General features: G+C 41.3%; 1 protein-coding gene across 8 annotated transcripts in view; it reads right to left on the reverse strand.

Annotated features, from left to right (window-relative positions):
- Positions 1-2,411: 2,411 nt before the first annotated feature.
- Positions 2,412-27,111, reverse strand: part of ASPH (aspartate beta-hydroxylase) — a 508,516-nt gene continuing 483,816 nt past the window's right edge. For 3 of the 8 annotated variants that reach the window (XM_029591374.1, XM_029591372.1, XM_029591369.1), the window contains 4 exons: positions 26,235-26,370; positions 17,255-17,346; positions 16,747-16,880; positions 2,413-4,515 (listed from right to left, as the gene is read on the reverse strand). In XM_029591374.1, coding sequence (XP_029447234.1) covers positions 4,365-4,515; positions 16,747-16,880; positions 17,255-17,346; positions 26,235-26,370 — 513 coding nt within the window. In that variant the 3' untranslated portion in view covers positions 2,413-4,364. Of the gene's footprint in view, positions 4,516-16,746; positions 16,881-17,254; positions 17,347-26,234; positions 26,371-27,111 lie in introns of all 8 variants that reach the window. The other 5 variants (XM_029591370.1, XM_029591367.1, XM_029591373.1 and 2 more) reach the window with 4 other exon arrangements.

Genomic DNA, 27,111 nt, shown 5'->3' on the forward strand with positions numbered 1-27,111 from the left:
GTGTGTGCAAGTTATAAAATGGCTGCGTATCTGGGCGTGCACCAAAGTGTGCCCACGTGCCGGTTTGAAAGTTGCCGTCAAAGAGTGCAAATTCGCATAACTGATACTTTGTAAGCCTCAAACACACACGTGCAAGTATTGGTGCACGAATAAATTTGCTCGTATAAAAAAAAAAGAGGTGGGTTAGGGGCGGGCCGGAGCTGTTCTGGGGTGGTGCTCACATTTGCGTGTAAGAGGTGCTATTCTAAAACCTGCGAACGCGAGATGCGTTCGGCTGTTACCCGCGCATATTTACACCTGCTAATTCGTTGTAAATCTGAATATAATTCTTTATAGACACATACCGATGAGGTGAGGGGTCCGGATAGACTGGAAGGAGTGCAGGCTGAAGATCCAGGGGGGGGGTCTTGATGATCTAGAGATAGATTGGGTAAACTGGTGGACTATTTGATTTAACTGGTAATTTCCTTCATGCGCACATATTATAACATCTGATAATTTATATGCATAAAAGTTGACAAGTGCTAAGGGAAATACGTGAGGTAAATTTCCTCGTACAAATGATTACAATTAGGAGTATAAATTTGCGAGCATAGCAGATGTCAGCCAGATAACTTTTTACTTATCTGGCTAAGTTGCGGCAAAATGCTAATAACTGGTTAAGTCTTCAAAATGCTAGTTATCCAGCTGTCCTACTTATCCACCTATATAGTGCTTTTATTTTACTTAGACAAGTCTTAAACAGCTCTACTTAGCCAGATAAGTCACCACAACAGTATATATATGGATATTTGTCGCCACTTATGCGGCTTATTTGTCAAAACTTATACGGCTAGGTTTAAAATACATGCATATTTTTTGATCTGTGAACATGCTATATTTCATATAGTATGCGCAAATGCATCCATATAGCTGCATATTTTAGCACACTCGCACATGTTTGAAAGTTATCTTTAGATAGGCATTGGAACTTTGAATTGCTGGGAAGAAAAACAATTAACTTGATATTTTCTTTTAAAATGTATTTATTTATCATCAATCTTTTTCTTACTATCAGCTCTACGACAGTGGAAACTGTATTTTTTACATTTATTTTTAGTTATCCATACATACATTCCATTTGCATTCTATCAGACATTCCAATCCTTATTTATCAATGCTTTCTGAATTTGAAATTGAATATCATATATCATAATGTTATGACAGTTAACCTGAGATTTATGCACCTTGTATATTTGTTTTAAGTGTAGAAAAAATACAAAACACATTCTTTAATCACAATGGCCTCTTTCTATAAAGACTAACTCAGTGCATGATTGCATTTTACAGACCAAGAGGTCCTAAATATTAATGATTCATTAAAGAATTTTAGAAATAGGCACAGAATGGGAGAAAATGTTTAGGAGGACTCCAAAAAAATATTCTCTTGTTCTTTTTTTCTATGTTGTGCTTATGGTAAAATAAGACTTCTAGTTAGTAGGGCCATACTACAGAAATGGAAAAAAATATGTCTCATTCCTTATGCACAGTTCGATTTGCCCAAATTCATGACTTAGAAACACTGACTATGCCGCTTTAATATAGGCTTTAAGCCTAGCCATGCTATGCATTGCATTAGATATTATCAGCTTCACAGCAATATGCATGACGGTAACAATCCCTTTCCCAGTATGCGGAGATACTGCCTCTGATTGGGTGGAGGATGTGGCTTGAGTACACTATGACCATGAACTCATCTTGCATCCAGGCCAAAACACTAGAAATGTTTGCCCACACTTCATTTAAGGATAATTAAACACATGGTTCTAGTTCATAGGACAGGGGTATTTCCAACCAGACTTAGCAGGGTGTTTAGACATATCCGTGCTACCTGGCTAAAAGCCCTTCCTCAGAACAGCCCCACCTTCTCTCTTTTTACCTGGCTATTCTTTATTGGGGTGAAAAGTTATGCAGGCAAATTTTAGCTGGTAGAGTGGAGATGGCGAGGAGAATGTTCAGTTACAACCTTTTGTTGCTTGCTTACGGGCCGATTCAGTATGGTGCGCTTGGCCGAGCGCACCGTTAGCCCCCACTTGGGTTTTCGATGCGCTATTTTTACCCCTTATACAGTAAGGGGTAATAGCACGTTGAAAACGCGCGGCCACCCCCCCCCCCCCCCCCGAAACTAATAGCGCCCGCAACATGCAAATACATATTGATGGGCCTATTAGTCATTCCCGCACAATACAGAAAGTAAGATGTGCAGCGAAGCCGCACATTTTACTTTCAGAAATTAACGCCTGCCCAAAGGCAGAAGTTAATTTCGGCTGGCACAGGGAAACGGGAGGCCCCAAAAATAAAAAAAAATAAAAAAAATCTAAAAAAAAAAAAAACATTTAAGATCTGCCCGCGGCCCGCGAGACGGACGCTCAATTTTGCTGGCATCCGTTTTCCGAACCTGTGGCTCGACAACCGACGCCGGTAAAATTAAGCGGCAGCTGTCAAACCCGCTGACAGCCGCCGCTTTTGTCAAAAAGGAGGCGCTAGGGACGCCCTAATTTGCATAGCCTTGCTTAGTGAATTGCGCGCCCAGGAGAGTGGCCTGGGCACGTTGGGAGAGCGAGTGCTCGCCCGCTCTCCCGCGCCGTTTACTGTATCGGCCCGTCAGACCTTTGGGTTATTCTAAAAAGCATTTTTGAGGGCAAAACAGCGCTTTATGAATGCTAGCTTTTACAACTGCCCACCAGACATGCAGGGAAAAATATATGCGCATAAGATTTATTGCTTGTATTTTTTCCCTACATATTGGAGAAGAGTTCTGGTGGAAGGGGATTGTACTTAGGAGTATACTTCTTAATTTTAAAACATGAACACCTAAATAACATTAGGGAACCTACCTGCACACGTCAGCAGGTGTAAAATGTGTGCAGCTGGTTGGCCCAGGATCATGTTCTAAACAAAAATATGTGCATGCTTTCATTTTGAACATTATTTTGAAGTCTGTGGATAAAAAGTACCTGCAGACGTTACACTGGATGAGAATTCCCCCCTCCAAAAAAATAAAGTGAATGCCAGCCACTACATCCTGTAAACAGCCTGGATGAAGGATCCTTCTAAAAATAACTTAGTGTTAAAGGAGGAAAAAACCTTACAAAGCTCTCCCCTGTAGTGTATGTTTCAAGAGATCACAGCATTTCCAATGATTTCAATGGTGATCCTGCTGAATTTAGATAAAAAAGAAACCCTAGCACTGGTGTCAGTATCAGCTCATAAACATTACTGCCAGTGAATTAAAGCATGCAGGCAGGCCCCTACATCCAGTAGTGTGAAAGGCAGCAGCTGGAAGAAAGACTTTCTCCATGCAGGAGTCTACTTGACACCGATCAAATACACAACTGCTTGCCAATTAGCATGTTCCCTTCCAAGAGAGCTCTATCCTCTCTGTCCAATACAGCATTACAAACACACACATAACTAGTAGTAATAAGCACCCTGCATTAATTAAAACGGCACTATTAAAGTCGTTATTCTTTACATTGTTTAAGCAGCTTCCCAGTAATTACTTTGAGCCTTTGGGAGCTGTAAAAGAGTCACAAATTACTTCATACTCAGTAGATCTTGTGGACCCATATGGGCTAGGAGGGTGCAAAGGACATCACAGGCACATGACAAGGACTATTTAGAGCTCATTCCATGTGTAATAATTTATAACCTTGCTCTGACAATGGCTACTCCCAGGAGTTTGGCAGGTTTGCAGAATGTCACTTAAAGAGTTTCTAATAACAACTAGGTATTAAAACTTCTTATTGGTAAAGCCAGAGTACTGCCAGTTTCAGGATGTACTTGTAAAATACCGTATATAATGCAGGTTAAGGCTTTCTTTTAAGCAAAACTGATGTAAATTTGGTGCACACTATGTTAAATAAAAGCCATATCAAGTTGACCCTGTGCTAAACAAACCAAGGCAACAAACATACACTTTCCAACCCCACCCCCCAAAAAAAAAAAATCCAGTGGCTCCAAAAGCAAATGAGTTATGCAGCTCTAGTATAAAAATACATTTATCCACATAGAAAAATTACAGAATAAAACAAGCCCTTCACATTATCTACAATACATTTTACACTAACCACACACTGTAGTGCCTAAATTTAATGATGCTTGGAAATCAGAAAGTCTTTGATTCACAAGTAACTGTAATGGAAGGTGGAAAAAAAAGCAGTTTCTGCAAATTCTATAGGCCAGTGCTGCAAGTGTACAAAAGAGGACAGGAAGGGTATGGCTCTTTCCCAGACACTGTCAAGCTCAAAAAGAAATTTAAAATAAACATCCTTCATATCATTTACATCTCTTAAGAATAACCATTTCCAGTCTGGAAACTTTTTTTAAATGGCAGGAAGGTTACGTCTCTGGTGCATTGTTAATTCCGGGTGCCACACATCCACAATGAATATCAAACGGTAAGAGTCTGCATCCTGCCACACCTCGTGCTCGAAAGAATCATCAAAGATCAGCACTTTTCCTTCGTCCCAGCTCCTGGAATAGAATTAACATCTTGGTCACTGTTTGTCTTGTCTGCACATCTCGACTAGATTGTAAGCAGAGACTGTTTTTTATGTGTACCCGTACAGCACTGCATGTGTCTAATAGCGCTGTAGAAATGACGAGCAGTAGCAGTGGAAGCAGTAATTCTGGCCCGTAATTCTCTGAATTCTTTTTCTGTTTGCCCAGCAATCTCTTTCTAACCCAATCATAACCAGTACTAACTGGGGCTATGATGTTACAGAACTTAAATCTTGGCTACCTGATGTTTTTGTCCATTTTTTTAAATTTCTCTATGCCCTCTCATCTAGCCGAGTTAATGTAACAGTCCTCTGGCTGAGAAGCAGAAATGACTACTTAGCTGATAATTTCCTTTTCTTTAATGAAGACAAGTTAATCCATGACTAGTGTGTTATGGATCTATACAGCAGATGGAGACGGAGCAAAGCTGATGTCATGGTATATATACCCCTGCATTGACATCAACCTGCCAGTATTCTCTGTAAAAGCCAACTGTGGACAACTAAGCAATGCATGATCATAACTATTAACAGAAAACCATTCAAACACTCAGTTAACAGGAAAACACTGAGCTCAGACAAGGCGTGTAATATCACTAATTTAGGGACTGGATCTGACACTAACCAGTAATGTCTGGAAATGCAGTCACTCAGGAGGACAATAGCACTACCATCCAGCAGCCAACGGTGGGAACGTGGATTAACCTGTCTTCATTAAAGCAAAGGAAATTATCAGAAAAGTAGTAATTTCTCCTGTTTTAGCATTCAGACAGTTTAATCCACGACCAGTGGGATGTACCAAAGCTACACCTGAACAGGGTGGGAGGCTAGGGATGTGCAGAGGAGCTGCATACGTTTCATATGACATTCGTATTCGTCAGGGCCAGATACATTGTATCCGTTCAAAGGGCCCCCCCGATCCGTTGATACGTGCCATTCTTATTCGTTTCCCTTTTAATTTAATTAACTACAACCCCCCACCCTCCTGACCCCCCCCCAAGACTTGCCTAAATTCTCTAGTGGACAAGTGGGGGTCCCGGAGCATCTCCTGCCCTCCCTCCGTTGGCTGCCGGCACCATCTTGTGCTCCTACCATGTGACAGGGGCCGACCAATGGCAGCGGTAGCCCCTGAGACATAGTAAGGGCAAAGGCTATAGGCACCATTTTGATTACTGGCATCCGATGGCCCGAGTGCAGGAAATTGCTCCCGGACCCCCGCTGGACCACCAGGGTCTTTTGTCAAGTCTTGGGGGACCCTCCTGACCCCCACAAGACTTGCCAAAAGTCCCTGGTGGTCCAGTGGGGGTCCAGGAGCGATCTCCTGCACTCGGGCCATCGGCTGCCAATATTCAAAATGGCGCCGATAGCCTTTGCCCTCTCAATGTCACAGGGGCCGACCATCGGCCCCTGTGACATAGTGAGGGCAAAGGCTATCGGTTGCCAGTATTCAAAATGGCGCAGATAGCCTTTGCCCTCACTATGTCACAGGGGTTACCGCTGCCATTCGTCGGCCCCTGTCACATGGTAGGAACACAAGATGGCGCCAGCAGCCGATGGAGGGAGGTCAGGAGACACTCCAGGACCCCCGCTGGACCATCAGGGAATTTAGGCAAGTCTTGGGGGTGGGGTCAGGAGGGTGGGGAGGTTGTTTAAAATTGCCATTTCGACGGCCGAATGATTCGGCCGCGATTCGTTGTATTCGTGGGAAATCACAATACATTTTGCGACGCAATGAATACATAGAATCCAGCCATATGTGTTGTGGATTCGCAATACGTTGCAAACAAATGCACACCCCTTACATCTCTGGATTTGTCAGAGGCTTATCTGCATATTCCCATCCGGCTGGAGCATCAACTGTTTTCTGCATTTCACTGTTTTGGGGCAACATTGTCAGTTTCAAGCACTACCCTTTAGTTTGGCCTCTGCACCCAGAACTTTCTCCAACTTCATGGTGGTGGTAGCAGCAGTGTTGAGAGGCTGGCATTCTGGTCTACCTGTACTTAGATGATTGGCTAATTCAGACCAAGAGAATGAAAGACAGCCTTCTGGCCCCACGTAAGGTGATCTCCTTGCTACAGGAATTAGGCTGGCTGGTGAACTTGGCCAGGAACAATCTGCAGCCATCCCAGACACTGGAGTATCTTAGTGTTCATTCAACACAAAGTAAGGCAGTGTGTTCCTGCCGGAGATCCCTTTCAGAAACTGATATCACAGGTACGACTATTAACAGTGTCCAAATTGGAGAAACTATAATATCATGCTTACTACGTCATATATATGACTGGATGAATGGGACAAGTATATATTCCCCATTTCCCTTCATAAGTGAATGGTTCTTCCCTTATAGCCCGCAGAACCTTATACAGGTGAGAGGGCGGAAGTGATTGGTTCTTATAGAAGCAGTATAATCTTGCATTCCTGCAGGGAGGCTTGGCGTTACTTATGCAGAGTTAAATTGGGAATGAAGGGTACTACCACTCCTTATATAGCACTTGTGGGAAATCCAGAATTCCCTGGGGGTATGGCCTCTGCAATTTTTAAAAATTGGAGTGCGAAAGGACTACACATTGTATTACAATGTTTGGACCCCACAACTTTAACGCCAAAAAGTTTTCAAGACTTACAGATGCAATTCGGCTTAGATTCCAGGGACTTCTATGGGTATATCCAGTCACAACACTACATATTGGGGGAAAGTAGGGAAAATCCAGACTGGAGTAAGGTCTAGCCCCAACCAGTGACTTCTTTACACTGGTTGAGGCTAGACCAAATTCCTGTATGACATTCTCAAAACTGCTCAAGAATCTTCCTAATACGGAAGTTCTAGAACAGATTCAGGGTAAATGGGAGAGACAAGCCAACATAAGTTTATCATTGGATGAAATTGTACATATACTGGAAGACTGTTATGCATACATGTGATACTTAGGGAGGTGGGATATAAAGTTTTGCATTGTATGTATATGCCGAGAACATGGATGTATGCTAAAAAGCTCTGTAATTCTAACTTGTGTTTGAAATGTGGACTGACAATAGGGAATTTATTTCACTGCTTATGGGACTGTGTCTTGATTCAATAATATTGGACTGAAGTGATCACTGTGGGATGAAGGCTACGAGCTACGCCAAAGATATGCCTATTTCGTCTCTTTGATGATGAGCTGGAAAACTTCTCTGACATGGTCAAATTATTTCTGGGCAAAGCTATCCTTACAGGACTCCAAACCATTATGGCGGTATGGATAAAGGCAGAAAGGCCACAAAAAGAACACTGGAAGACTCGATTGACTAATCTGTTACAAATGGAGTATTTAACCGCAAAACAGAAAACGCAGAAGGCACGTCTTCGGTGTGAGGCCATATGGACCCCTTATTGGCAATTATTACCACTATCCATGAGAGACAACATCACGAAACTACTGGGTTTGGACTACATTGAAAAAAGCCACGACAAGCAGCGATGCTTAATGGAGCTATAGCAAGGTGATTCTGCAGAAACCAAATGGGTGCCAGACCACAAATTTTGGATACACACTTCATGACGGATCAGCCAGAATACAGTGAGGAAGGGTGGGAGGGAGGGCAAAGGTTGTCCTATACTGGAAGTCTAGACACTATGTGGGTAGTTTTGATATACAACTTTGAAATGTATGTATCACAATATTCTGTTGTTTTGCTATATAAAATCATTAATAAAGAAATTACGGAAAAAAAAATAATACTGGACCATTATTTTTTTATTTCTGTCGTAAATTGTAATGAGCAGTGTGTCACACATGTGAGCGTGGTCTGTCAGGTGTGTCACGATGGGAAAAAGGTTGAGAACCACTGTTCTAGAACACTTGCAATGAATGAGGTGACATCATTCAAAATTTTGCTAATGCAAATTTTAACTCACTGGGCTTCAATTAATGATTTTCCCTTGTGTCAGCAACTGTATGACCTTTGCTAAACCTCTCATTCTGAACAGGTCTGATTGCTTCAATGTCCTCCTTTGGCACAAAGAAAAAATTGATATCTGGGACACAATGTTGTCACAGGCCAGGGCACGTTCCCAAAATCTCTGCCACAAACCACTGCTATCATGACATTACCATAATTCCTTGTGAAGGCGATACTTTTGCATGTTTAGGCTTGCTTGCAATAAATAACACAGCACAATAAAATGTCCATTTTGAGGGGTCATTTATAAAAATATGTTGAAGCAAGATGTGACATAAATTACTAGCATGGTACGCACAACAAGCTTTGCAGCACTTTAGAATTTCACATCTCTAACTCATTTGTGTTTACATAACAGAGTGCCAAAGATGCCTCTTTTTAATATAGTGTGACCATGCATGCAAATGATGCATATCGTTGGGGGCCTTAATTCTGAGCAAAGCAAGATTGGGTCCAAAATGAAACAGGGTGACTTTTGTAGAAAAAAAGATTCTCTTTCAAATGACATAAAAAGAAATGAATTAAAAACTACATAGTAGAGATATTTGAACCTGAAAATTGGCAAAAATTTGCATAAAGAAATGACATTGTGTCTTTATGTAATTATATATTTGCTTCCAGTTGCCTGTAAAGCCTCTTAGTGCAAATCTCATATATATATGCCATGGCCATGACTACTGGTCCAGTCAGGGCCTGAATCAAAGTAAAGGTCAGGAGCAATGAGGAATCAAAGTAGGCCTTATATTTCTTTTGTAACATTTTTCACATACTTTGCTGGCCCATAAAAAGGGAGGCAAGTACTGGGACTTACCACCAGGGTATGAAGCCACAGTTTCAGGTTCCTGGGAGATGTTGTCGGGCTGCAGTACCTGGACAAAATGGCCATTTTAGGTTGCATGGAGCATGGTACTCTGAGGTGACCTCCATTCAACTGCCTCTAGCTCTCCAACCAATGGAGATCCAGGTAAAAAATTTAGTATGCTTTTGTTGGAGCCCCTAGAGAACATCTGTGAAAAATTGTGTTCGATTTGGGTGAGGTTGAGCGTGGACCCCTGGTCCATTTGATATGGAATGATCTTTTATAAACATATTATGAGTCACCTATTATCAAGATCCCTAGGTAACTTATTTGTGGATTCTGTGGATCCCCCCAAAAACCTCTTTTGTGATCCTGCTGTACCCCCTGATATGTGGTAAAAATCTGTTGTGGATTGGAGGCAGAACAGATGCTAAACAAAAAGTTATTATGGGATGACTGTTGTCCATGATTTCATGGAATACTTGGATCCAGAAAAAAAAATTATTGGACTCTTTTTTTGACCCTCTTGACATGCCTTAAAAATTTGGTGTTGATAGCACATTGAATAGGACAGTTACAAGTGTGGGGACAGATAGATTAATAAAGTCTGTATTCAGTAACTTTTACTCATGAAGTCACAGAAAATTAATTGCAATAAGAAAAAAAAGCGTTTCCTAATTTTTTCAGATAAAAAAACATGCAATAAGAGAAAACAATATATTTTCCCATTTTTTCTTTATGCGAAAATAAATGTCAATAAGCAACTCTCTTTCTGAAGCATAAGGCTCTCTGAAAAAGAGGCTATAAAAATACAGGTGATACCTTTTATTGGACGAACAATAAATTTCTTGACTGGCTTTTGAGAGCTACGCTCCCTTTGATCTGATAACCGGAGAGTAGCTCCTGAAAGCTAGCCATAAAGAGTGTTCATTCTCAAAGGCATTTCCTCAGGCAAAAGGGTGCTGTACCTGTAGAAATGGCTCGTTAGAACAGTGGCTGCCATGGATGGAGGAGAAGCTTTTCCTGGGGATGCTTTGGATGTAGGTGCACACTTATTGGATTTTTCAAAACTATGGGCCGGATTTTAAAAGGGTTACGCGCATAAGTTATGCGCGTAACCCTTAAAAAACCTCCCTGCGCGCGTCGAGCCTATTTTGCATAGGCTCGGGGGCTTGCAAAAAGGGGCGGTTGGAGGCATGGCCAGGGTGCATGGTGTCGGCTTGGGGGCGTGTTCGTGGGCATGGGGGCGGTCCGGGGGCGTGGCCGAGTGCCCTGACACAGTGGCCTGTGTTGGGGCCTGCCGCAGCAGCAGACAGCCAGCGCACGTAAGTTACAACTGCCCGGAGGCAGGCGTAACTTTGCAGATAAAGGTTAGTAGGGGGATTTAGGTAGGGCTGGGGGGTGGGTTAGATAGGGGAAGGGAGGGAACGAGCAGCGCGCGCAGGGCTCGGCGCGCACAAGTTGCACAAATGTGCACCCCCTTGCGCGCGCCGACCCCAGATTTTATAAAATCCGGCGTACTTTTGTTTGTGCCTGGTGCACGATCAAAAGTACGCGTGTGCGCCGTTTTTTAAAATGTACCCATATGTGCATAAAATTTCCAAAAAATGTCCTGCACATAAATTAGCTGATGCAGTAGTGTGTGAGTAGATTTGAGGGGATAATTTTCAAAGCAAACATACGTGCCCAAGTTCACTTAGAAAACTGGAGTCAATGATGTGTGTATTTTCGACTTTCTCATTCCAGCTGTTACCAAATCATCCCCCATATGTATTGTTAGCCCAAAACCTTATGAAATTGTTGGCTATTGATCTATATTTCCACACATTGACATGGACCAACATGGTACCCACACTACTCTATCTATTTTTCTTAAGAACCTGATGACTTGTGCAAGCCAGTCAAACACATACTTAGCAATTTACAATGAAATATTCAGTATGTGGGTCCTTTGCCTGTATTTGTGATGATAAAATACATTTTCAAAGTTCAATTACAGATTCTTTGGATTCCAGAAAGACATGACTTATGGAAACTATATTTTTATAAAATTCAAGTTTCCTAAATGAATTGATAATATCCAATTAAATAAAAGCCAATTTCTGTTTGTCTGTCCTGCTCCTATAAAAGGAGTCTGACATTGATGAATCAGCTTTTGAAGTGGTTGCCATCCAATCAGGTAATCCACATTGCCAGCCAGTGGCTCAAAACCCCAGTCTGGCTTCTTTTTAAGTAGCTGAAAGTAGCCAAACACACACATACATATACAAACACATACAAACAACACACACACCCAACCAGGGACACTGAGACAGAGGGTCCTGCTGAGGCTGAGATTAAGACAGTGGGGGGGGGGGGGGATTGAGGGAGGAAACTAAGACTTGTTTTTGGATGGGGGAGCACTGCTGAGATAGGGGAATGAGCTTCTCAGGAGAGATATTAAGATTTGGCAGGGGAAAAAATTGAGGCCGAGGGAGGATGACCAAGGCAGCTGCTGAAGAGGGGAGAAGAGCACTGAAGGGCATGATTAAGATTTATTGGAGGGAACAAGGAAGGTGGGTCAAGAAGGAGAAAGGAGAAAGGACACACACACTCACACAATGTAAAGAATGTCTTTAGAAATTGTGCATACTCCAATGAGTACATTTTTCCTACCTGCAGGGGACATGATCTGTGCATGCACTACACAGTGAAATTTTTGAAATATGAAACCTTCTCATTTATGATAGGCATGCTTGTGTGTGCAAGAAGAAAGCTGCATGACTGGGTCCCCGTGATGTCCAGGTTGGCTGTGTGAGCTTGCACTTGTAATGAAAGTGGTCTAAATTATTTATTTTGTAAACTTCTGATCCCCACAGTGCTTTCAAATAGAGAAAAATGAAGCAAGCTGACATTTTGAAGGATCTTGCTAATATTGCTGCTTTAAGGGAAATCATTAATAAATGTGCTCGCTATATATTTCTGCTTTACCTTCCTGTATCTTAAAGACTCCTACATATTTTAGCAGCAACAATCAAATCCACTGTCTTATTTCACACTGTTGGCAAAATGTATAGGAAATGAATGCATACATACCTCATGTGTATGCATTTTATAAAAAAATAAATAAAACCTTTATTTTGAAAGCCAGTACATAAAATTAAATTGTTGGTCGATACCTTAGAAGTGTTTTCATCGGTGAGAGCAGAACACATTATTAGCTATAGCACTGTGACAGAGTACTTTCAAATGATATGCACTGGCACAAAATCCCCAAGCCTCTTCAGATGCATTTGCAAGATTATTCATATTTGAATTGGCTTATTCTATAAGAGCATCAAATCAGCTGCAGCTGACAGTTTTTCAGAAGTCTATAAAACTATCTTTTGCTCTATGCCCTCCTGATGATGAAGGTTTGTCTTCTTTTCTGTACTAGTTAACTTTTTCCAAAAGCACCAACTCGAGAAGGGCCAGTGCAACAGTACCTTTTCCCACTCTTTAGATCACAAGCCATGTGCAATACTGCGGCACTAGTTATGAACTGAAAAGTCTCAGATAAAACACTGGCAAGGTGTAACGCTGCAAGGTGATTTTTATTTTTAACACAAAAGCATCATTGGAATGGGAGATATTTTATGGTTTCTTTAACGTTCAACATCCTTAATATTGTGATGATGGGAAGTCGGGTGATCTGGGCATGGGAACGCAGTCCATTGCCCGTATCTTGCAGGAAATCTCCAAAACAGCAGTCATGTCATGCTAAACGAAGCACTGGTGATACTTTTTCTTTTTTTTTTTTTTATTTTCATATCATTCTCACAGGAAGGTAAAGCAAAGCAAATGAGATGAAACATTTATTTTTAACTGAACAGCCTGAAAAGATAGAACTGCATAAAAGATATCTGCTCACTTGGTGGGAGGAAGCTTTTCCTAATCTGAGTATAACATGTCCATTTGGTGGGGGGGGGGGAGAGGTTATGAGGTTGCAGATATACTGTTGATCAACTGAAATGTAGGAAAAGCAAAATACACAAATGTGTTCACACACTACAGAAAATGAGAAGATGGCCCATTTCCAATTCTTATCAAAGTCTGGTCACTGAGGTTAGGCCAGAAATATCCTTAGACGTGCGCAACCATCAAGGCTAGTAAAGAGCTGTTAGAGCCCATTTGCATGAGCAGTTGGTAACTATGCAAAACATTATAACTACAGATGAGCTGGAAGGGCAAAGGGGAAAAGCTATTGAAGGAAATACGGACTGCTTTAGAGAAGACATTAATTAGCACTCCTAGTGACCAGGACTGAAAGAAGAAAATGTCCAAAAGCCTCCAGTGTGCATGAAAGGGAAGTGACACAAAGCATTATAAAAATAAAACAAAGAGGACTTGCCACTTTCATTTCACATCTACTTGTCCTTTTGAACAAGTAGATTTACCTATAACAAAGGAGAAAACACAAGGATTGCTTCTAAAGAAAGTACTGTGGCTGAATGACATTTCTGTTCAGCTAACAGGTCTAGAGGCCTACATATGTCACAGAGGCAACACACACAAAGAACAAAGATGGAGGAGAACATTGCCTGCATGGCATAAATAATGTTAGTAAAGACCTTAAGTTCCACTGTCAACAGAGAACCCATTCATCCAGAGAGAGAAGACATGAAATGGGCCTTGGGCATTCTTCCAATCAGTCTTCTACCATGGTATCCTGGTTTCTTTTTAACATTCAACAGAGGGGAAATTTAAATTGTACCGGCCTTCCCTTGGTTTGTTAGTTAATGTGTGTGGGACACAACTATCTACTATGCTTTTCTGAAAATAATGTAGGTTGATCTATGAAACTATCATGGGCTGATAAAGGCTATGGCAACTCACACATACAACGCACTAAGAGGTTTTTGTAATTAATATAGCTGCATTCCATAAATGTTTACTATTGACAATGTGTATTCTGCTTAGTGGACTATGTGATTTGGGAAGCCAAGAAGCCATTATTGGCTATATTTTCAGTAAGGTGCTCAGCTTGGGGTAGTCCTCCGGCTACTTCTTAGGCCCATTTGGCCCATTTCCAGATCCTTATTCCAGCTACGTCTCTTTTTGTCTCTTCATGTCTTTTCTCTCTGCCCTGAAGTTCCATAGCGAGGGATCCAGTAGCAGCCACCAGTCTTCCATTCTCCAAGTTTCTTTGGTTTTCCTTTGGTCATATCCCTGTATCTAGAACATCTGGTTCAAATGTACTGGTTACAGATTGCCTCAGCAACATGTTTATGGATGCTTCAGTGTCCTTCCAGCTGTCTTTCCCTCAGTCTTTTCTAGGCCTGAGGATATGATCCTCTGCTGGGGGATGAAACTCGGTCTCTCCCACTCCCTGAACTTTTCCATGGGGTTCCCTGTTTTTCTTCTTTGCATTTTTCTACCAGCCAACTTTATTAACTTTGCTCTCCTGTGTCCCTGGCAATGCAGTACCAGACTTAGCAACCAGTGTCTCCTATACATGCCATTATAGATATCCCCCTTTTCCATAAGAACATACTGGGTCAGATCAAGGGTCCATCAAGCCCAGCATCCTGTTTCCAACAGAGGCCAAAACCAGGCCACAAGAACCTGGCAAGTACCTAAACATTAAGTAGATCCCATGCTACTAATGCCAGTAATAGCAGTGGCTATTCCCTATCGGGGAACTTTAAATCCGTGGTACGTGCAAATACTGGGAGATATGCGCATGGCGGGGCTGAATGCGCGCCGAGCACATTTTCAAAACGGCCCAGCCACATGTGTATCTCCCATTACGTGTGGAAGAGCCAGGTTTTTGGAAAGGAGTGGGCCAGGGCAAGGTATGGTTGGGGCAGAGGGGGGCACGACAGCGCCATTAAGCACTGTCCCGGTAAAGCACGCGCCAGCAGCCGTGCAGAACTTGCTGCTGCTCCATCAAGCAGGTAAATTCTAAAACAAAAATAATTTGGGTAAGTAGGTGGAGTTTAGTGGTCGGGGAGGAGAGTGGAGGGGAAAAGGGAGGAAGGATAGGTAGGGAGTTAGGTAAGTTCCCTCCCATTCCACTCCTTAATTGGAACCGACTGGGAGGGAACTGGGGAAGGCCCAAATTTATCGCTGCGTGCTTTTAAACAAAAGACTCCCCCTTGTGCATGCGAGTGGGAACCTACGCGCACATGCATGTGCATGTGTGCATGGGTATCAGATTTTATAACGTGCGTGTATCATACGTGTATCATACGTGTATAATATAAAATCAGCATGACATGTGCGCGCACCAGGAACCTCACGCACATGGACGCCAGCATGGCCCTTTTAAAATTTACCACAAGTCAACTTGATTAATTGCAGTTAATGGTCTTCTCTAAGAACTTATCCAAACCTTATTTAAACCCAACTACACTAACTGCCCTAACCACATCCTCTAGCAGCAAATTCCAGAGCTTAATTGTGCGTTGAGGGAAAAATAATTTTCTCCGATTTGTTTTAAATGTGCTAGTTGCTAACTTCATGGAGTGCCCCCTAGTCCTTTTGTTATCTGAAAAAGTAAATAACCAATTCACATTTACCCATTCTAGACCTCTGAAGATTTTATAGACTTCTATCATATCCCCCCCTCAATCATCTCTTCTCCAAGCTGAACAGCCCTAACCCTCTTTAGCCATACTTTGTAGAGGAGTCATTCCTTCCCCTTTATCATTTTGGTTGCCCTTTTCTTTACCTTCTCCAGTGCAACTATATCTTTTATGAGATGCGGTGACCAGAATTGTACACAGGTGCGGTTTCTCCATGAAGCGATACAGAGGCATTATGACATTTTCCGTTTTATTCACCATTTCCTTCCTAACATTCTGTTTGCTTTTTTGACTGCCACAGCACACTGAGCCGACGATTTCAAAGTATTATCCAGTAAGACGCCTAGATCTTTTTCCTGATTGATAGCTCCTAATATGGATCCTAACATTGTGCAAACTACAGCAAGGATTATTTTTCTTTATATGCATCACCTTGCACTTGTCCACTTTAAATTTAATCTGCCTTTTGGTTGCTCAATCTTCATTTATGACAATCCGCTTGGGATCTAACCACTCTAAATAATTTTGTATCATCTGCAGATTTGATTACCTCACTCGACGTATTCATTTCCAGATCATTTATAAATATATTGAAAAGCATTGGTCCAAGTACAGATCCCTGAGGCATTCCACTGTTTACCCTTTTCCACTGAGAACATTGACCATTTAATCCTATTCTCTGTTTCCTGTCTTTTAACCAGTTTGTAATCCTAATTCTAGGCAGTTGAGCACCTTGTATGTCGACACCTGATTAGGAAGAGTGCTAAAAGTACCCATGCCACATTCTACTGGCATAAAATAAATAACCCAATGAAAAGATCCTCAAAGAAGCTAACTAAGCTGTCAAATGTTGTGCATCAACAGAGAGGACACATAAATAGAACGTGGATTAGAAAACAAAATGCTCAAAGCCTACCTAGTGTCATTGGCACATCGGATTTGACATCCTTTTTTGGGTATCACCAAGCCCAAATGCATCCTGAGCCTACAGTTTGTTGGCCCTGTATGAGGCCACACATGAGTTCCCGGATGCATGACAGAGTACTTAATCTGCAAAAAAAAAATAAATTTCTGAAAAAGGAATATTTTACTTACCTTCTACAGAGTACAACATGGCTTCATTTTGAATAAGAATCTTATAGAACAACTTGACCCTCTCTTGTCCTAGCAAAAGCATACCATACAATAACATCTTTAAAATACTTGGATTATTTACTTGTGAACTTCTGAGGCAGCAGGTTCACTTTCCCTCCTAAAATCAAATGCACTTTTGGAATATGACACAAACATAGTATAAAAACAAAATCATCAAATAGAAGACGGTGGCATTATTTGCACTCTTCAGAATGCAATTCATCACCTAATAATATATTAGTATTATATTAAATAAAAATGAATGTAACTTCTGCAGTTAGTGAACATGCCTGGCCTCGTTTGCATCCTGTAGATTCTGGAAACTTTTCTAGCAAAGCACATGTCTTGGGGGCTGCATTGCAAGCATTTTCATTTTTTCTTCCTGGCAAAAACAAACAAAAACATTGTGATAATTAGTAAATCAGTACAGAAGATTAGCATTAGAGATCACCAACAGTGTGGAAACCACTTAACTATTTCCTCTGCCATTGCAGTTAGCACTAAGGATGAAGGCATGTTAAAGGGCTGGAAGAAATATAAAATAAACTTCTCCCTTATTTTTTATTTTCCTGGGGTTTTTATTTTTGTTTTACTTTTTTCCTGTGAATTTAATGCTCATGAAACAGGCCATATTCATCGCACTGAAAACCAAAGTCCCCCATTCATCTGCAGAACAGGTACAGCATGGGCAGCAGCAGTTCAGTCTTTCTCAAACTGCCCTACCAATATGCCTCAACCCTGTTTTGATGGGATGAGTCTCTGTGCCTGTGCAATTTTTGGCCAGTGCCCCTATGCTCCTCCGATTATGCAGTCATGGGAGACACCACATAAATATCTTGTTGCCATATATTTCACAACTGCCAAGAATTATTCCTGAACACTTTTGAACCTTTTAATTCCTTCTTTTGAAGAAATCTGCAAGGTGCATGCTTGCCTTCAGTCTCTGTTCCTGCTTTAGTCTTTCATCTCACAATAACCTGCAGGGAACCCTTTCCTTTTCTTGTTCCCCCACCCCTTTCCTTCTGTCCTGAAGTGAACAAGGGGGTAAGGGTGAACATAGAGTGCACAGAAAAAGCAGTCACAATGCTTGATCCCTCAAAGATCTTTTAAAACCTTATCAAACCAAATATGATTTTGATATAATTCCTGGATAATGCCCTTGAGAAGAATTTCATCTTTATACAAAGGGATAACTTTTCAGTGAGTTATATATATACACATATAAGTAACCTACATCTAAAAGAAGGTTATTCTGTGATTATTAGCTAGATTAGATTAGATAAGATTAAGATACAATAAGAAAATCACAGACCTATAAGATTTAAAAATGTAAAGGTTCAGTGCTCAACTTTAAGGTAAGGTATAATAGACGTCCAGTATGTGTGAATGAATGAGAGAAAAATTTGCAGTGCTTTTCAGTATGTGTTGTGTGTATACGGGTGTGATAAAACTATAGTACTTGTTCATGTGAATGTATGATGTAACTTTCTCAGGGTAACGTATGTTACTGAATAATGTGTGAATACAGTTAACAGTTTCTGTAAATTTAAGGTAAGTAACAGTATTAATAAGATTTTATAATTCAAGGTAATCATCAATATTTGTCGTGTTCTATCTATTTCTGTTTTCTTTTATATCTATCTGTCTCTATGAGCATAATCTGATAATACAGGATTAGGAAGGTTTTCCTTGCTGAAAAGCATGCAAAAGGGTTCTCCACTTTAGAGAAGGAGACAAAATTGCTGCCTCAGAAAGCAGACTAATTCTGCTTGATAGCGAGATATAACAATAGCAAGATTTTGAACATTACACAAATATTCTAATGAGCTATGAATGCACCTCTAATAGCTAATTAGTGAGATAAATCATGCAAAGGGTCCATTATATCGATATTAACAAGAGACAAAATGCAGTGACATATATAATAAGCTGTTTATCCAGCTAAGATTGCCTTGCAGATGGATATCATGAAATATGAATATAATATAAATATAATTCAATGTAGAGTAAATTGAAAAGACACCCGGCATATTTTACACACTTAGCAATGCCTGTGTGTGCTGCTTTTGTGATAATTTAAACCTCTGCTTTCATCTGATAAAGCTGTTCCTCAGTGTGTGCATAAACAAGCTTACTGTATGGATTAAAGAAGCAGTAACCTTATTTGTACTAACACTTGTGAAATACACATGCCACATATGTGTAATTGAATTTTTCTGTTTATGTGAAAATCTCTATGCATTCTAGTTCTATGGGAGTGTTGATTTATATTGTGTGTGTCTCCAACAGAGCTGAACTTCTACAGAAGTTTGTCTGCATATCTGTCTCTCTCTATGTAAAGGTTGTTTAAGCGTGCTACTCAGTGTGCAGTCTCTATGTGTATTATATGAAATGTAGCATTGACAATAGGATTCTGGGAAATCTAGTGCTTATGAAGTTTTGTTTGAATGCCTGGCAGAAAATAAGAGCACTATATTTTATTAAATCAGCTGAAACTCCTTTTTCTCTTAAAGCAAGTTATGCTAGCTTGAACTGCCTCCATACAGTCTATTTGAGTAAGTGAAATTAGCTGAAACTCCTGTTCTGTTTTACTTTAGTATTGTAAATATGATCAATGTGTATTTAGTGTTAAATTATTTTCTCTTTTATCAGTTTTGTCTTGAAAAGAAGATAGGGGAGCTGCCCCTGCTTCATGTTTCCTAATAGCTCAGGCAAAAATGCTATGAAGAACTAAAATGCTTATTTTATTTTTAAGTAATTAAAAAATGTGATTGAAGTTTAATCTATTAAAAGTTTCATCCTTCTTCCAGATTGAAAGAACTACAACCTATGCCAAGTGCTTCTCCAATCTGCAAGTGGCACTGTCAACCACGTTTCTACCTGACAGCCACCTTGTTTCCTGCCATTTGTATTTATACAGAGACGTTCTCAGCAATTAACTAGAAGAGTTTGGTCCTGACTTCTTTCCTGCATCTGGAAAAATGAATCTCCTGATTCTACTTGCTTCATCCACCTCTCATGCCTTGCTGGCCACCAGCACCAGAGGGCTCAATCCAAAGGGAAGGTGGTTGGCAGAGATGGAAGATAGAAGATCCTAAAGTCCTGGTTTCACTATTACCAATCTGGATTTACCTTTGTCAAAATGCTAAGGTATTCAATCTTGGACAACACACGGACAACAAGCATCACAATGGTCTATTAATTCCAACCTTAGAACTTTGACAAGACAAACTTTTCAACTTATATTTCTATGGACTTTTCCTCACAGTTATCATCCCTTGACTTCAAGAATCATCATCTCCCTTCAAATTTCCTGATTCTGCTGAACACCACTTCATCCACCCATGAATCCATGGCCACTCTGATGCTGCCAATCTGCTTCATCCTAACCCAGTTATATTATTCACATGGAATTCCAAATCACAGAAATTCTCTGTGATTCTCTGCACCCCCATTCAGAAAATGGACAAATAACTATAAATGTTATGGGTTACTTGTATTTTTCAAAGAGCTTTTAACAGACTGTGCATAATTTTTAACTTTCTGGTCCATCATTATGTTAATACTTCCATGATTATTTCTGCTTCTAGATATCCATCCTCATCATCAAGTGAAAAGAAGACAACTAACCCCAACAGATCAATCCAGTTGGTACAAACATTTAACTATTGAAAAATGTCTCTCCCTAGCAAAGCCAAAACCCAATGAAACTAACAAAAGAGTGATAAAGCCTGGACAAGAAGTTTCCTTAATTGCTGGGGTAGTTATGGTTATAGATAACAAAATAAGGACTTGAGCTCTCTTTTTATGAAGAGTTTGTTTTTCTGATTGCATATGGACTTACTGCAAGGAGTTTTAGGGTATGTGTAAGTGTAATTACAGAGAGTGGTGGCATGGCAATGCGTAAGAAAAGTTTTAGTTTGTATTCACTCTTCTAAGATATCATTACTACCTTGTATTTGCTCTGACCAATAGTAGCCTCCAGAAAAGGTTAAGTTCCAGAAGTCCATCCACTTCCCACAAACATTTACATTAATACAATGAACAAAACAATTGGCTAGTTCTTGCCTCGTTTTTTTTTCTGTTGGAAAAAAATCAGTAGAACTAGGGGTCACGATTTGAATCTCCAGGGAGGAAAACTCAGAACCAATGTGAGGAAGTATTTCTTCACAGAGAGAATGGTGGATGCCTGGAATGCCCTTCCGGAGGAAGTGGTGAAGGCTAAAACTGTGAAGGATTTCAAAGAGGCATGGGATAAACACCATGGATCCATAAAGGCTAGAGATGGGAATGAAGAGAAGAGGCATGGGTGGCTTGCTGGAATAGTGGCTATCTGGTGATTACTACCCTTACTCAATAAGCCTTCACAGGGCTAATGCAACTCCAATATTGCTCTCTGCTTCAACGGCAAAGGGAAATGTGGAAAAGAGGATTTGCATTCAGACAACAAACAAAAAGGACTGAACTGCACAGTCTTGGTAAACAAATAAGCATGGGGGTAACTTGCTTGTTGCTGCAGTTACTACCCTAAACCAATTAAGCCTGACGGTGAGGCTCAGCGGGGCTCCTCCCCTGGGCGGTATCACCTCTCACCTCGGCCAAAGGGCCAACATACTTACATATCCTAACAGATATCACTAATGCAGCTTTTTAGCTGTGGATGCCTGTGAACCCTTCTTAAATCTGTGACTTTTACCATCCTTACCATTGTTTGTAAATGTTGTTTGCTGGTATCCCTAATAATAAACGTTTAACTATTTGGAACATACAATGGAGTAGATCTAGTTTGTGCAAGGGCTGCATACCAGCAGAAACAACTGTAATCATAAAGAGGCTCAGAAAAGGGAGATCTAAGAGGTGGGTTACTCTTGGAGTGAATCTGGCGGAGACTATATTGAAGGGCAGTGCATTCTGAACTCCTTGAAGTTTTTATACAGATTTGATTGTATTGAAGGATATTCAAACCTCCCGGAAAATGCATAACATGGTACCATGTAGGAAGGTTGTGAGTTTGTTATACATCGATGGAATGAATCACCTACACCAGTGTTATCTTCAACCTGATGTTCTACACTTATTTGCCATTGAGATAAGTATAAAAAAAAAATCTTGGCTACTACATAAAGGTAGCAAGCTACTATAAACCAGGTTCCTGCCCCCACAAGCTTATATGATGGAGCCTTACAATGAGAACCAAGCTATATCTGGATCTGAGTGATGTGTTTTGGACCTGCCAAAAAGGGTTTTTCAATTCTGCAGAGACTGCAAGTCGCCACAGCCAAAGTAAAGGAATATAAAAATACATCAAAACCTCTGTGTGCTCTCCTGTGAATGGCAAATGATCTGCAAGAACCAGCATCCAGCACTCACAGTGTTAACAAGTTGGGAAAAGAGCTGTACTGATTACCCTGCCCAGAGAACAGCACTGCATAGCCAGCAGAGGAGGAAACCAAAGGGAATGCTGGGAGATCATTTAAGGTAGAAAAAGTGCAATTTGGTTGGCTATGTGTATGTGGGGCAGGGATGGCCAGGAGCTGGAGCCAGGAAGAGAGAAATGCATCTGGCAGCCCTGCAATCAGTTCTTCTCCTGAAGAGTTAATTATCGAAAGAGAGAGACAGACAGGTGTTCTTGCTTCATAGCTGAGCTACATGTAAAATACCAACAAGGGACAGAGAAGCCAGAGTTATCCGAGCCCAGGAGCACATGGCTGGATCACCCTCTTAAGAGATTGAGTTAAGTAAACTAAACTTAGCACAAAGAGTGAAAGAGGAAGAAGGTTTATTGCCTTGCTTTTGTCAACCATTCAATATCTTATCTCATAAACCCTTGCCACAGCTACACGGGCAGGGAAAGAGAAGCTGATGGACCATGGTCTTTCTGTGAGAGATTGAAACCAGGTCCGCTTTCTATTTAGTACCCTTCCATGGCTACTGCTAGTTGCAGTTTGACTGTTCTGTCCCTGGGAGGGGTGGGGTATTGCTGGTGCAGCTGACCCAGACTTGGAAGGAGGCAGAAGGAGTTGCTGTGATTGGACCTGGGTCAGAGGTATAACTGGCCCTGGCCTGTGGGTGAGTCTATGGTCTGACAGAAGTGGGGAGCTAGATGATGCTGTTGCTGCTGTAGCCTTGGGCTCCACTTCTTTTTCTGCATTGGTTGTTGCAGCTAGATTGATCCCAGGAAGTGGTGGTGCTGGCATAATTGCCCTGGACTCAGGGAGATATTTTTTAAAAAAGGAGACCCACTGGGATTGGGGTGACACGCTGCCACTACTGCAATAGACCTTGGCTAGGGGATAGGGTGCTTTTAATAGGGCTCGCTCATGTCTTGAGCCTGCTCGTGGAGTCATGCTAGAGCCCTTCCTACTTATGGAGTGTCCCGGTAGTAGGGCTCTGGCATCTTGCCCCAGCGGTCCACTACTTCAGGTGGGTATTGCCCCATTTGTGGCTTGTTCTCTCTGTTTGCCTGTACCAGGACCCTGTAGCAGCTGTTATGTGATTTAGAATCAGTCCCTCCCCCAACCTATGACATCACACAGTGGAGGCATATTCACCTAGCATCAGAAACACTGAGGCTCTGCGCCCGCACATGGGCCATGCTCTAATCTAATACCTCGCACCCAACCCCCAGTGCAGACTCCGCTTTTCTGGTGGGACTTGCAACTCTGCAGTTGCATTGCTGCTGCTGCTGCTGCTTCGGCTTGATTCTTGGCTCCTTATTAATATGCTTGTGTGCAGTACAATAAATTAATAGATAACTAATTTGCTTCATGAACCAATCCAGAGGACTGCAGTTTCTACTAAACCTGGACCTTAAAGAGCCACATTTAAAAAAAAAATTGCAAGAGAGAAAGCAAGATTGGGGAGGGTGTGCCTCATTCTCTCCTTCCCCAAACAGTCCCCCAGTGGGACTAATAGCTTTACTGCCTTTTTCTCTCTGATGCCATGTGAAAGGCTGGGGGGGGGGGGGGGTGTGCCTCATTAAGTCTGAAAAATAAAACCCTTTTGCAAGCAAGGCCTTTTTATTCTGAGTATCTTCTTCTCTGGCTGTATTTTCTCATATGGCTGCTAAGTGCTTGTGCAGTGGTGACTAAATGGTATCTGGCTGACATTCAGGTGACCCCCACCCCTCTCCCATGATGTTCACTACTTAAAAAGATGTTATCCCCCCACCCAGGTGACTGAGTCCCAACAGGGTTTATCTTGGTTTGCAGCTGGGGATGGATTTCTGTTCCCACACTCCAGGGCCAACTCTAGGGGGGGGGGGGGGGGCACTGACTGGGTAAAGGGTATCGTGTTCCCAATCCACACTCTTTGCAAACACTAACGGCTTGTGGACACTTTCTCTGACAGCTCTTGGCAAACACTAACGGCTTGTGGACACTTTCTCTGACAGCAGTGTTTGCCAAGATCATGGCCCATTTGCTCATATGAGAAAATACAGCCAGAGAAGAAGATACTCAGAATAAAAAGGCCTTGCTGTCAGAGTTTGGCTGCTCCAGAATGAGGACTGATTGCTAATGAGTCTTTGCATTGAGGGTTGAATAGGTGACAGTCTTTTGCTTCATCTGTGGTTCCAGCCACCCTAGATGCATTGCCCTCAAGGTAGGGCGGGGGAATTCCCATAGCAGTGTGGGAGAAAGAGATAAACACCCCCATTCTTCTATTTTTTTCTTCAGCGAGGGCTGTCGGTACTTCTGGCACCAGTAGCCTTTGTCTTGAGTCCCACCATGGACCTATCTTTGACACTACAGGATTGTTAACTTGCACCACTGTTTGATAAATCATGGATTGGTAAAACTGTACTGATTTTGGCAATGCGGCCTGTCCCATGGAATACTTGAGCTTAGGTGGGGTTAGATATGATAGAGGGCTTGAGCGATTCTTAATATGGGGGAAGGGCTATAATCACTGGCAGGGCAGTATCTAAAAATAATAATAATTATTATAACTTTTTATTCCCTGGCCTACATAAGAACATAAGAAAATGCCATACTGGGTCAGACCAAGGGTCCATCAAGCCCAGCATCCTGTTTCCAACAGTGGCCAATCCAGGCCATAAGAACCTGGCAAGTACCCAAAAACTAAGTCTATTCCATGTTACCATTGCTAATGGCAGTGGTTATTCTCTAGGTGAACTTAATAGCAGGTAATGGACTTCTCCTTCAAGAACTTATCCAATCCTTTTTTAAACACAGCTATACTAACTGCACTAACCACATCCTCTGGCAACAAATTCCAGAGTTTAATTGTGCGTTGAGTAAAAAAGAACTTTCTCCGATTAGTTTTAAATGTGCCACATGCTAACTTCATGGAGTGCCCCCTAGACTTTCTACTATCCGAAAGAGTAAATAACCGATTCACATCTACCCGTTCTAGACCTCTCATGATTTTAAAACCTCTATCATATCCCCCCTCAGCCGTCTCTTCTCCAAGCTGAAAAGTCCTAACCTCTTTAGTCTTTCCTCATAGGGGAGTTGTTCCATTCCCCTTATCATTTTGGTAGCCCTTCTCTGTACCTTCTCCACTACCTGGGTTTGTTTGTTGGATGGGCTTCCTTGGCTCTGATGAAGCATGGTATAGTCATGACATTAGGGTATTAGAGGACTCGTTGAGTATGACCAGTGTCTGTCTACCTTCTGGACTGGATTACCCTGGTGTACCGGCAGACTGGTGACCCCCAGTGCAGTTGTGTTATTGCCTGAACGTGATGGGCGCCTGGCATCGTCTGGCCAGGAGCTTACTCCTGGAGAAGACCATGGCCTTGCTTGCATAAGGCAGTTTGATGGTTCTGGAACTGATTATCCTTTGTATATCCCTAGTTTGTCTCCTCCTCCTTCCTTATCCCTTTACAAAGGGGGAAGGGGGAGCTGGAATATCCAGAGAATGTGTGTGCATGTGTGGATGTATACATTTTATTTATTTTAAAAGATTTATATTCTGCCTATAGCAATATATATATATATATATATATATATATATATATATATATATATATATATATGTGTGTGTGTATGTACGTACATCAGAGAGCCTGAGATTCCCCTGGCTGCTTTACATAATTCCACTCAATCAAGCAGTGTTTGTCTATTGATTGTGCACTGTATTCTTGCGATGGTGGATATGGACAAGCCCAGGTAAGCCATATGTGCCCCACTTACAGTGTATTTTAGCTTTCTTTTCAGCTCATGGGCTGAAATGACAGCACGGTCAAGCATGAAAGCCAATTTAGTTCGCTGAAGCAGAACGAAGACCTGCCAACGTGCTAATTACCTTGTTGCCATAAAGTATACTGACTCCAATCTCCTTTTTCTCGCAGATTTTCATCTTCAGGAATGAAAAGATTTTTAGCTTTATTCATCACGGCAAGCCCTTCATCACGAACTAGTTTCCAGTTTCTTTCCAAAGACTGCAGGGAGAGAAAATTGACAATCACAACCGTATATCTGTATTTAATACAGGGATGCTTTATGGAGCCCATTCCCTAGGGCCATATGCACTAAGCCTTTTCCCCATAGATACAAAATAGAAGAAATCCTTTAGAACATGTGGTCCTTACTTTAATGAACCTTTTACTTGAATGCAGTAAACAATCAGCTCACAATGACAAATATTTATTTGCACTTGCTTCTGAGGCCTATTGTGAAAGAAGTTAAAAAATCAGACGTTATGATGCTGTTTCAAATTTATAGTTGTTTTTCTCAGGCAGAGGTAAAAAAAAAAAAAATCAGCAGTTTTCTTGAGGGCAGTTTCTATTACAAGAGGTTATATCAGCCCAGGCCTGTTCAGCAGATAGTTAAATATGGCAAGCTAGCAAAGCTATTGATCATTTAAGTAATGAAAAACCTTGCAGTTGATCCTGACGACAATCAGGATTAAAACATAAAACAAACTGCTGACCAAGTTTTACACTTAGGGGTGGTCTGTCCTATGTCCATCAGCTGCTTTGTTCTGCATTAAAATCTGCAAAAATTCCAGACACAGAAGCCTGGCCCAATTAAAATATGAACATTTGATGAAAACATCTACATGAAAATGTATAAAATTACTGATATGTAGTTTAGTTTTATCATTGCTTAACTGCCTTTCTCCTTAAAAATTGAAGTAGGGTTCTTGGTAGGGATGCACATTTTGTAAATGAATTGTAATT

The sequence above is a fragment of the Rhinatrema bivittatum genome, chromosome 2 (assembly GCF_901001135.1).
Source record: "Rhinatrema bivittatum chromosome 2, aRhiBiv1.1, whole genome shotgun sequence".
NCBI classification, from domain to species: Eukaryota; Metazoa; Chordata; class Amphibia; order Gymnophiona; family Rhinatrematidae; genus Rhinatrema; species Rhinatrema bivittatum.